The following is a 12,512-nucleotide window of genomic DNA, read 5'->3' as shown; positions in this document are numbered from 1 at the left end:
CAAACAGTCCCACCCGCCTACTCGCACTCGCACTCACACACACACACACACACACACACACATATACGGAAGCAATTCATCATGGGAAGCAAGTTTCTTAGGAGGAACCATAAACTCTTCCCATTAAGATTCCTGTTTCAAGAAAATATAATTGCTGTAAATGAGCAACCCAGGGTTCTGCGTTCAGTGTTTTTGGAATCATTATTCCAATCGCAAATGCACAGAATCTTTTAAAATCTAAGACATTAGAGAACGACTCTTGGTGGGGCCCTTTTATGAAGCCCAACCTGGTGCAGACCTTGGTGTAGGTGATCCGCTGGGTTAATCTGGGAGACAGATGGGGCAGGCCGTGGGTAAGCAGGGGCCGTGTGTTGCGATAACGCTGGGACGGCACCGGGCTGGGCCAAGCCGGATGCTGCGACTATGACCTATATTAATAATTCACACACACAGGATCTCCATGCTGCACGGAGCAGGAGCCCTAATCATCATTAGCAACGCTAGCCAGGAGCCACATTAGCTTCCAGCACAACGCCAAGTGTAGAGAGAAGAGAGACGGATAGAAAGCACGCCTTCCCCGCCGTCCTCTCTATTTTCCATGTGCCTAAATCAAAACCAAAAATAGCTCCTTCGTGTGATGAGACAGGCTGTGTGTGTTTGGTCAGTGTGCAAACTTCAAAAAGTGGTCAAGTTGAACACAAATGGCCACTTAAAATCTGAGTCAAATGCTTTCGGTTGGCCTACATGATACATTTGTCTCTTCAGCTTTCTCTTACTCTATATTAATCTATCATTTCCATGACAACCAGTCTCTGCAGCACACATTTCCACACCGTTTAAAGTTTAGTAGGAGCAATCTTGGATATTGGAGAATAATGCTCAACAATGTCAATTCTGTGACTTGAAATGCTTTGATATCCACAGGTGAGATGTGGATGCATATGGAGAGACCAAATTATACTCCAGCAAGCGTAGTAAATATCAGAAATGGCTCCCTAGATTCACGGATAGTGCCGGCCTTATTTGACTTCCATACCCTGTCTGTGGCACTCATTACCAAGCCCATCCTACTAAAGACTGATCTTTAAAAGCTGTCACTAATATATTAGGCTTGTGTATTTTCGTTAGCCTCTGTTAATGGTGTTACATGGTGTTCGGCCATACACAGCAACGAATATCTCTTCTTGTAAAATGCCCAGTGTATTCGGCAACACCGGTGCCGCCACAACTGTATTAACCGGTGGGAAGAAGATTTTCTCACCATGGCATCCCTAAAATATGTGGTAAAGAATAAAAGAAAAAAAAAAAGGGTCTGTAATTTCCAACAGCAGGGCACTGTAGTTTGTAACAAATGTTACACAAAGAAAAGTAAATGCTGCATATGTTGGGGAATATTTTCAACTGCCGATTAACAAACATTTTGGTGCTCTAGTGAGTATTTAAAGCAGCAGGATGGTGTGTGTGTGTGGGATTGAGTCAAGATAAACTTCAGTGTGTGGGTGTGTGTGTGTGTGCGTGTGTGTGTTCATGGTAATGAAGGAACATGTCACCCAGTGCAACAGTGTGGCTCATTGGTGCGATTGTGATCTTGGACAACAGTGGAGCTCTATGGCACAGAGGAAGAAGATACATCAGCCTTTGGACTTGAAAAAGAAAAAAATTGAATACTGTCCGCCTTATACTTTAATCAAGAATACTTGTTGTTTCATGAGAAAATGACAAACAACATGACAAAAACCATGTTGGAAGACGCTCTTTCCTTGACAAAAAGGCCAAAAAGCATTCCATATATGTCCGCAAAGTTGACCACGCAGGCAAGAACACCATTTCATTTACATAATGAGTCTTAATAACTTAGTTAGTGAGACAATTCCAATCCAAAGCACTTTGCATAACAAGCGTCAGATACATCTGGGACTTCCAATGAGTCTGCATGAAGGGAGGGGAGGAGGAGAAGAGGGGAGGAAAAGGAGAAATGCTGTGTTATGGTTGGGGGTTGGGAGTCAAAGAGGCAGGCCAGACCAGACCAGACAGCCTCTATCTCCCTCTGACCCCCTGTCTGAGTCTACGAGTGTGTGTGTGTGTACGAGTGTCCCCTCTCCCCTGCCAGACAATAGAGCAGGCCCTGTGCCTGATTGGGGTCAGCTGGTGGCTGCCAGGGGGGAGAGGAAGGGGAGGGGGGAGGGGGAGAAGTGGGGGTGGTAGGTATCAGACACCGCTGTCTGACTTGTGCGTCTGAACGGGAAGGGAGAGGGACCAAAAATCAGACAGCCGTCTGAATCACCACTGAAGAGCGAGGAGCAGCGACGGAGGAGAGGAGGACAAGGAGAAGGATTTGGGCAACCAGAGGCTTCTTTTTCTGACTCCCACACACATACTCTACTACTATTTGACTCCAAGCTGGGAGGTTAAACTGGGTTAAAATGTAAATAAATAAAAAATAAAATACCCCACAGACATCACTTGCTCACTGCAGAATGTTCAGTTACAGGAATCTGCGGCTGTGTAAGGTTTGGCAGAGCGCTGTCTTCCCTATGGATGCATCAGCCAACCATCTGGGTTTACATCCATTACCTACTCCCAACATACATGTACTGAAGGAGAGCCACATTTAATGCACATGTGACCGCAGAGAAAAATCCAGGGTTGTTCTGTTGTTTTTCATTTAAAAACACAAAGGCTACTTCTCCTTTCTATCTTTATCTCCATCTCCTTCTCTCTTTCTCTGCCTCTGGTGTAATCCTTGTAATTTCCTGTGATAAGGTCAGATCCAGAGCAAAGCCCAGCTGGCACGGGCTGTGGATTCACCCCCCCCCAACCCGACAGGACAGTGCTGGGGTGACTAGGGGGTACAGTGAAGATGAGATGGTACAGGATAGGAGAGGGTGTTTGTATAGCTCGGTTATGCAAAAAAAAAAAAAAAAAAAGACCTATAGTGTTATGTTTAGACAGTTAACACTGAGTTTAGGTAACACCCTTCATGACAGTTTAACACGTGCAAACACACTGGTTCAGGAAAAGTTGAAAACTACCCTAAAAATGACAATATTCAAAAACAAGACAACTATGGATTAGCTTAAAAACCTGAGGCACACCACAAAGCCTGGTTTTCTTTTCTTATTTTTTTTTTTAAATCTTTCTCGCAGCTCTGACTCCAGTCAAACGGAGGTGTTTTTTTTTTGTTTTTTTTGCAGTGAGAGGCGTCTTGGTGGTGCTAGGCAACACGCAATCGCTTGTCAATCACTACACATAACAACAGTTACATTCAGGCAATTAAAAACGGCAACAGGAACTACTTACGGTCACAAGAGGAGCTCGTTCGCTCACTCACATGCGATCGGTGTCTTCACGGCGACAACTTTTTTTGGGGTATGAGAACATAATACCGAGGGGAATTTCAAAACTGATCCGCTGCCTTTAAAAGAAAGGCTCAGAAACCAAAAACCAAAATGAGCATCGTCTATACTGCACTGTTATCGTCATGTCAAACTTCCCTCAAAACAAGGAATCAGATTAAGTCTGACAACTCTGACATGGAGGCAACCGTGTCCAACAGACTAGTTGAAGTAGCAAGACTGACGAACCAAAGGCCCTCTTTGCTACGTAGTTTTATCATGTACCTACTATCCAGACTGTGTCTAGTTATGGTTTAGCCATAAAACGTTAAGAACCAGACAGTAAGACTCATCAAACAAGCAAACAATTCAGATTTCCCTTTGCCAAACGCATGTAACCGCTATCGTTTTGACAGCTATGTGTCTATATGACTTGCCCGATGTCTGTAATTAATATGCACTTGTATTCAATGTCTTTATTTGGCCTGGACACATTTAGATTTTTGTTTTTGCACCATGCGGCCAATTCCATCTCTGACAAACTTTAGACATTTGTTGGTGATTAAATCCTCGGTGATTTTTGGGTGCATATACACCTACAGTGTGATGACCAAGGATACGTCTCACTATTATCAGGTCAGAGAGGGTTCAAAATCCGTTCTACTACATCTCTGAAAGAGTACTCGTGCAACGCTGGATGGATATATATTTTTTTAAAATAGCATAATAAAAATTGATGCAACAGAGCCAGAGCTTTTAGTTTTATCACAATACATATTATTCTTCCTTGTCAATACTGGTGCCTACACTTCCCACAATGCAAGTCTCGGTCGGAGTTTTGGGTATTTTATGCTCGTAGCGGCTAATATAGCCTGGAGCCGCTAGCCTCAAGCAGATGTGAGGAGCGGGCTACAGAGGTCTGATAAGCTCACTTCTTTCTAACTCCACACCTTTTTTTTTTTTTTTCATTTTCACTTGAGTGACACTACTTGATGACATCATTCCGACTTCACACAGCTCCCTCTGGAGCCTCATGCGGCTTTAGAGACCTTTTTCCACATATGTAATAGTACTCCCCAAGACCTATAAACAGACTTTGATGTGTGAAGTTGGTGGAGTTCCCCTTTAAATGATAGCAGGTGCCTATGCACCATGCCTTAACAAAATAGTCTTTAGTTTTAGTTGTGTCACTTCCACAGTTACTTCCATGACTTGACAAGATAAGCTAATCCCATGTCAACAAAGTCCAAGTTGCTGCTGATACATAGGAGCCCTTTGAGATGCGTTCATTCCCAACAGTGAGGAGGACAGCATTTATCACAGGATGCAAAAATTCGTCAACAAACACCTAAACAGTATACTGAAAAATAATCACGATGTCAGACAGCTCTCAGCTCATTTCTTTCTCAGTATTAAGTATACAACTCTGGCAGCTGCAAACGTCCGGTGTCAGTCTTTTCTCTGCTTGCGCCAGAGACAATTTGAAAAGCCCCTTCGTATGTGGCATGAAAATGGTCGACCACGTATATTTCCCTCGCAGTAGGTATTTTAAATGCTACCTTGGCACTAAAGTCCCCCCACTGAAGTGATCTTGTAGAGCGCTCCCCCCCCCCCCCCCCCCACACACACACCAGTGACACCCCTTTGGAAACTTTACCACGTAAGCCTCTTCAAAATCCAAGGAAAATCCTGCAAACCACTTGAAGAGACATGCCATTATTCCACTGTCTGGGTGTTCCTGCACACATAAACAAACGGATTACCCAAAAATCTGACAAACAGCGGGAGGCACAGCATTTCTGCTTGATTTTTTTGGTTGTTTTTTTTTTCTGTTTTGTTTCCTGCGATGCGAAACAGCATTTGCAATTTCAAAGCAATAATCGCTGCTTTGTTTCATGTAAGGAAAGAGACATGCAGTGAGACTGGGTTCACAAAGGGTAATAAACATGCCAGCCATTTCATTTGTCTGAATGCTGGGAAAAACAAATCTGCCATCAGACAAAAAAAAAAAAAAAAAAAGGAATAGTGTGCTTGCATACTGTCTGTCAATGTGTGTCAGGAGTGCGACCCCTTGATTGACTGTAATATGTCCCGTCCATGTCCACAGACCTGGAGTCATGAGACATGCAGCAGACAACGGGGCTGATTCACTCACCGGAACTCTTTAGCATCTCAGACAGTCGAACTGTGTAAATAGATGTTGACCGAGACAGCAGACTACCCCCCCCCCCCCCCCCCCCCCCCCCCCCCCCCACCACCACCACCACACACACACTTGACGGATGGCCTGTCTTCAAACGCACTAGGTCTACAAATCTGCCCTGGTCTCAAGGGCATTTTGGGAACTAAGGGAGGAGGTCTGGGGCTTGTGTGTGTGGGGTTGGGGGTGCAGAATCTAGACACAAAGGGAGTCCCAGCAGCCGGTGACGAGGTTGTGAATGCCGCCGGGGCTGGAGCACTGAGCAGTGAAGGTGCTGCCGGGACACGTGAACGGACGCGAGGATTGACCTTTTCACTGCGTGGGACTTTGGAAGTGACTGCCTGAACTTGACCTGCTCAGCTGAAGTGAGGCGGGCCGCATCCTCCACAGTGTTTGTAGCCTCAAGGGTTGTCAGTTTGATTCCAAAAACACAGGGTTTGCACGGCCGCAAGGTTAGAACGTTGGGGGTGGGGGGGGGGAGCACTGAATAGTGGTCAAGCCGATTTACAGCCAAAAAAAAAAAAACTGTCAAAGAGAAGAAACCAAAAAAAGAAGGCATGACAAATCCTAGCCCTGCTGTGCTAACATGACATAACATATAGTTAAACATCCCGGACAGCAGTGTGAGGCTCAGTGACGCGGAGACAAAGACACATTCAGCCCAAACAAACAAGGGAAGTCACACATCAACCACACTGCTGTTCTGCGCTACAAAAATATATTCCTTTCAAAAAAAAAAAAAAAGGTGCGCCGTGGAGTTGTGTACATTCAGTGCGACTCACCAAAACTCACCGCGTGTATCCTACAAGCCGCACAAACACGATGAATGCATGCCAACAAAAAGACAACGTGATGGGCGCGCGCAAACAAACACGGGGAGCCGCCGAGTTTTCCGCCCTCTCATTAAAAACGTTGGAAAAACAGAAATCGGTCAATGAGAGGACACTGAAGCTCTCCAACCGTCTTCTCATAACTGAAGGCGAATCGCTCCACCAGAAATCAGGACAGACTTCACGAGGTCTTGCTAAAAAGTGAAACTGATTGATTTGACGGTCACTACTAATCTACGTACAAATCTCGAAAATAAACCCATCTCAACCGTCCTTCACTTGTAATAAAGTAAGTACAAGTGAACGTATTGATTTTTTGCATTCAAAAAGAGAAAACCAGCTCTCTCTCCAACCTCACTGACTGAACGCTTTTTCAAACCCACAGAACTGCGTTTTTAAATTCTGGCGGAGACCACAAAGTTTACAAAACATACCAAACTGAGTTTTGGGTGGAAATGTGCATGAAACTGATGACATCTACAGTTGACTGAGCCCAATTCTGCATTTGCAAATTGTCTTTAAAGCATGGCAGTTTTTTAAAGAAAATGTGTAAAAATGCATGTGGATATTTACAGATGTTTGGCCATCTATGAAAGTAAACTGATGATATTTGGGGCTTGGACTGTTGGTGGGACATTTGAAAACATCACTGCTGGATCGAGGAACTTGAGATATTTCATATTTCACTAGTTGCTGACATTTTATAATCTATAATTGAAATGACTGCCCTATTTCACTCATTGCTGACTTCATATAGCTTCAATAAAGACAAGCTGATACGGAGCATACTGTACATTCTGTCAGACAGAATGAAATAGCGTTTAAGCCGTTTAAGACTATAGAAGAGATATTTTTCTCTCTACCAGAATAGGGCTCCGTGCTAAAGTTACCTGGGCCAGCAGAGTGCGTCTGCAGGTCAACTCCATGGCGTAAAAACATGGTCGTGGGGACCCCCTCTGACTTACATGAAACAAGGAGCTCTTTCTTAACCCCTGGAAGTTGAGCACCGCTGTTCACTGCTATAACCCCTCCACTCAGGAGAGGTGGCAGACTAAATAAAGGCTCCACTGAGAAACACCAACCAAGTGCAGAAATTCCCTGTGAAATTAATTACAGGAGCAGTGATCGCAAAAGAAATATCGGTCTCCTTCTTTTTAATACTGTTGTTTGGTTGTCTTTGCCACTCCCCTCCCCAAGGTCTCAGAATTTCTGTTCAGACTAGGAGTTAGAAGTCGTCGTTTTTTTTTTTTTTGTCAGAGCTCATTACTAAAATTCATTAATAATGAAACTAAATAAAAACCAAACTAATTCCAAATCAACAACACCTCCACAAACAAACCAAACAAAATAAAAAGAGGCAAAAAAAAACAAAAAACAAAAAAAAACAAACCCCAAACAAACAACAAAGAGCTTAGTGAGAGATTGGATTGGCTGTCTGGCGGGAGACTGCAGGGTAAATATTGGCTGAGCCTGAGAGTGCCTGTCTGTGTGTGTGTGTGTGTGTGTGTGTGTGTGTGTGTGTGTGTGTGTGTGCATACATCTAGGTGTAAATGTGTGCACATGTGCCTATGTGTACATCTTTGTGTACGCGTCTGAGGGAAAGTCAACAAGTAGCCGTGTGTGTGTGTGTGTGTGTGTGTGTGTGTGTGTTTGGCCTGAGGTAGTTGACAGATGACCCTGCTGCCACCTACACACTAACACCACTCATACACAGGATTACAGATCAGTCCGTTTACATCCGTCTGGCTGGCTGGCTGGCCCCTGCTGCAGGCTAACTGTTACATACACAGAGACGCAGGCAGCCACTCAAGTCTCAGACACATGGACCCAGGCCTTTCCCAGGAGGCAAGTGCATATATACTGCTACGCTTTACTGCTCTGTGTGCATCTAAAAAGGACCAGGAGGATGAAAAAGATATTCTATGAATATGCCATGCTAAGGTTTTCTAGTCTTTTCTCTGGGGAGACACATTTAAAATGCTCCCCCCCCCCCACCTTCATAGTAATGGCTGAGTATGATTTGAAATCCGTTGATAGTAGTGCCGACAGGACACCTGAGTTTCGGTGACAATACCAAGGCGATGCTTTTATTCCCGGATACTTTACTATGAGAAACATAAATGTTTCGATACAGAACCAAAACACAAGCAACCACATGAGACCACCCCCCCCCCCCCCCACCAAAAAATGGTCAGAAATTAACAAAGGTATTACGAATCCATGTCATTTAATCTTGTTTTGAATCTCCAAACCCTGGTTTTCCAGGTAGTTTTCCCGACTGCAGATGCACTTCCACTTTCGTTCAATCTTCTGGAATCCATATTGCAAAACAAACCACTGCACCGGTATCAAGATGACGTCTCTTGATTGGAAAAAAGAAAGGGTATTTGCATTACGTGAAATGATCTCAATCTCACGCAGTTGGCATACAGTACCCCCCACCCCACCCCCTTGTTTAAGAAAGACCGGACTGATAAGAGTAAGTCAATGCTAGATTAAATGACTTAAGAGTAGAAAATGTTTGAAGAGGACCTGCTTATGGCGTCACCCTGCACTATACTTCAATGCTATGCCTTCACACGCCAATCTAACTGGCTATGAAATTTGATTTGTACGGGTAATAGCTTTTATCGCTGTGGGTTAAACATGTCATCAGAAAAAAACGGATTCGGAGTATTTTTTCTGTGACCGCTTACTGTAGGTTGAGGCTAAAGAATACGCACGTGTACCGCACGTCTTTATGAAGCTGTGGTGTTTGACCTCAGGACTTCATAACACCACACCTACAACACGAGATAGCTGCACCCCACAATGAACCCAAGCACAGCAATACAGCTAGGGACTAACACTTGTTGAAAGGTCTCTGCCTTTCAAATTCTACACGTGAATCCCAGTGTGTAGGCAGAAGTTCGATTCCTGGCCGTGACACAGTGTCTGCGCTGTGATCCCTCTATGTTCGTGGTCCCTTTCAATTTTTCTCCTCGTCTGAATAAAAGAGGAAACACACCAGTGAGACCGCCCGCTCCGCTTAAAAAAAAAAAAAAAGGGAAAAAAAAAAAGGCAGACTGTAGCTCTTTTCTTCAGCCAGAGAAATCATCAAAGCATGAGCTACATTATTCAGCCTTGCCGAGTCTGCATGACAACACAGCCGACAAACAAGAGCTCTTTTCAAACCAGACGGCCACTACAGTAGGACACAGCTATTTCAAACCACTTGTGAATGGAGCTCCCTCCAACTAGTGAGACGTTCAGATGACGAGAAATGCATTGAAAACACCAAGCCAGCATTTATTTAGCACCAAACGCAGATGCATGAGTAATCTTAAATACACTGGCAGTTTGTTTTGTAGTTTCAATACGCTGCAAGTCCCAATCAACAGAATTATTGGACTTTTTTTTTTCTTCTTTGCAGCTCCGCTTGTCTGCTCAGTTTAGAAGTCTGAGGCAGTTCTACTGGATTATCTAATTAGGCGCTCTCTGCTGTATCAGTGTGTCTGTGGATGCACCGGTTCATGCCTGACTATGTGTGTTTTTCCTGGCTAGCGATACGATGATGCCACAGAAAACGAATGGTGGAACACCAGTCCGGCTGCCAGACACACACACACACACACACACACAGACACACACACACACACACACACACAGACACACACACACACTTCTTGGTTACAATGTGGCGTCAGCGCAACCACGCTCTGCTGCCAAATCTGAATCTAATATCCTGCGTTCACCTCACATTGCCCAGGCCTGGCCTCGGCCCCAATGGAAATTACACATCACTGTAACTCAGTCCGTCTGTCCGTCCGTCTGTAGTCTTGTCTGTGTGTCTGCATGTCTGTCTGTCAATATGTCTGCCTGTCTAGCTTCGGCTGTGTCTGTCCGCATCTCTGTTTATATCTCTGTCGGTACTTGTCTGGCTGCCTGGTTATGAATCTACCCGCCTGTCTGCATGTCTGCTATGCACCCGTCTGCTGTTTATTTGGCTTTGTCTGTCCGTCTGTCTGTCTGTCTGTCTGTCTGTCTGTCTGCAGGTCTGTCAGACTGGATGCATACACGGTCTGGCTATCCTCTGCATTTCTACCTGTCTGCCTGCCTGCCTGCCTGCACGTGTCTGCTCTTCTACAGTATGTGTCTGTCTGCGCTCCAGTCATAAAGAGGAACAACTGCGGCGGATCCAGCAGGCAGCAGCATTAGGGCAGAGCTGATAATGATAGTTTCTCTCTGGGCTGCTCAGAAGGCAGACAGACATAACATACCATTCCAGCGTTTCCTGTCTGTGCTGACAGGCAAACTATTTAACCCTCTGTGGTGATCCCTCAGAGCATATGCACAGCAGGCCCACACAGCTAAATCTCCCTGTATTCATGGCACACCGGCTCTCTGTGGCACAACACGTCTAGGAAAAAGTGCAGCGGGGAAACTTGACAGTGAGAAGAAACAGTTGAGGACAAACTCACAACAGGAGAGCTCTTGTTCAAAAATAACCACAGTTAACCTGTAATGCATCTCGAAGGCTACAGTACAAGTCTGTGCAATGCTAACGCTACACGAATATGACAGATTTCTCACTGTAAGCTAGCCGTTGAGAGCTACTATGTCCATGTCATGGTAATGGCTACTGTAAGAGCTCAAACACGACACAAAGTGCGATATGACCACTGTCGACTCAACACCGTGTGCTACAAGTACAAGCTTCCAGGCAAATAAAGACAACAAACAGGATTATACATGCCGGTAATCACTCTACTGTCACCACAAAGTTTCTATTAGTCAGCGCAGAAATAATGTAAGTCCCTATAGAAGTAGTGCAGGACTACCATAAGGGACACCCGTGCAGGAGGACAGGTAGCGTGTGAACAGCAGAGCCGGTTGACCGTCTTTGGATGAACACTTAGTCTGATTTGTTGTCCTTCTGTTGCTACACTGGAGAGTGCACATAAAACGGATTAGCCACTAAAGTCTCTCCTGGTAGGTTTTTAAGGTCAGGAGAAACGCAACTAATATTACTCACATATCTCCATTCCCTGTGGCTGGGAAGCGGTGCAGTTGCAGGAGCAGGTGACATTGGAGTTGCCGGGGCCGCCAGGGGCCGTTAGGTTTTGCATGGGGCTGGGCAGACCGGGACACCGCTCCGGGGAGAGAGCCGCCGCCACCGTCGGGGCCCCACGACGGGAAAACAACAGAAAACTTCCAGGCAGCGGCAGCTGAGTCCGCCGCTACGAGTAACTCCCGACAGTTTCGCACTTATTTCCCACGGTTTTTCTCACGCCATATTTGTGTCGGAGCGGCTCGGACAGTGAATTAATAGGATATTTGGGGACGAGCCATTGCCCGTGGCTAACGCATTGTGTAGTTTTTTCCGTTCCTTCCTTCGCCGCTGAGAGCAGCTGTCCTTCCTCTACTAGAGCAGAGCAGACACAGCGGGCTCAAGCCCCGCCCACACATTGACAGACTGCCGCTCCGGCCAACCACAGGGCTCCAGAGGAGGGACAGACAAGGGGTAAGAGGGATGCTGCATTCAGGAGCGGACGGAAATGCCACAATTCTGATTTCAACCAGCCAAAAATATGATAAAATGCCATATACTCTAACACCTCCTTGTAAAATACAAATTGCATTGGAGAGATGGATGACAGAAACAGGTTGTATGATACAAATTTGAGATCCAAAATAGCACGTCAGCTTATGGTAAGGGTTACTTTTTTTGTTCACACCAAAAACAGATTTAGGTCATATAATCAAGATATAAGTCTGTTTTTATTTGTTAATTTTCTTTTATCTTTTTCTTGCTAGTGGCTTAAGTGACAAAGCCAAAAAACATGTTTAAGGTCCCAGCAAGTTACTTTCTGTAAATGAGTAAAATACTATTTTGTTTATGCATGGGGCCCCTGTTTCAGTCATACTTGGTGGCGTGCTGTCTGGTGTCAGTAGTTAATATTCATGAAGGCTTGCATATATTAGCTACATGCATTAATTGAATATGGTGCTGCCTGACTATTCATAAATATACTCATTTATATAGCTGAGTGCTGCACCTGTTTGGCAGACTACTATCTTTATAGTTAAGTCTGAAGTCTTTGCTTTAAGAAGGTACTAAAATGAATACTAAACACGCCATAGTTTATTTATATATATATACCTGAA

General features: G+C 44.9%; 1 protein-coding gene across 1 annotated transcript in view; it reads right to left on the bottom strand.

Annotated features, from left to right (window-relative positions):
- The window catches only part of LOC139290434 (low-density lipoprotein receptor class A domain-containing protein 4-like), a 31,920-nt gene extending 20,471 nt beyond the window's left edge, over window positions 1–11,449 (bottom strand). Inside the window, exon 1 of the mRNA XM_070912214.1 lies at window positions 11,380–11,449. Coding sequence (XP_070768315.1) covers window positions 11,380–11,389 — 10 coding nt within the window. The 5' untranslated portion in view covers window positions 11,390–11,449. The remainder of the gene's footprint in view (window positions 1–11,379) is intronic.
- Between the last annotated feature and the right edge of the window lie 1,063 nt (window positions 11,450–12,512).

This window comes from Enoplosus armatus, chromosome 9 (assembly GCF_043641665.1).
Source record: "Enoplosus armatus isolate fEnoArm2 chromosome 9, fEnoArm2.hap1, whole genome shotgun sequence".
Classification (NCBI taxonomy): Eukaryota; Metazoa; Chordata; class Actinopteri; order Centrarchiformes; family Enoplosidae; genus Enoplosus; species Enoplosus armatus.
Note: the sequence above shows the minus strand (reverse complement) of the source record. Positions and strands in the feature narration are given on the sequence as shown.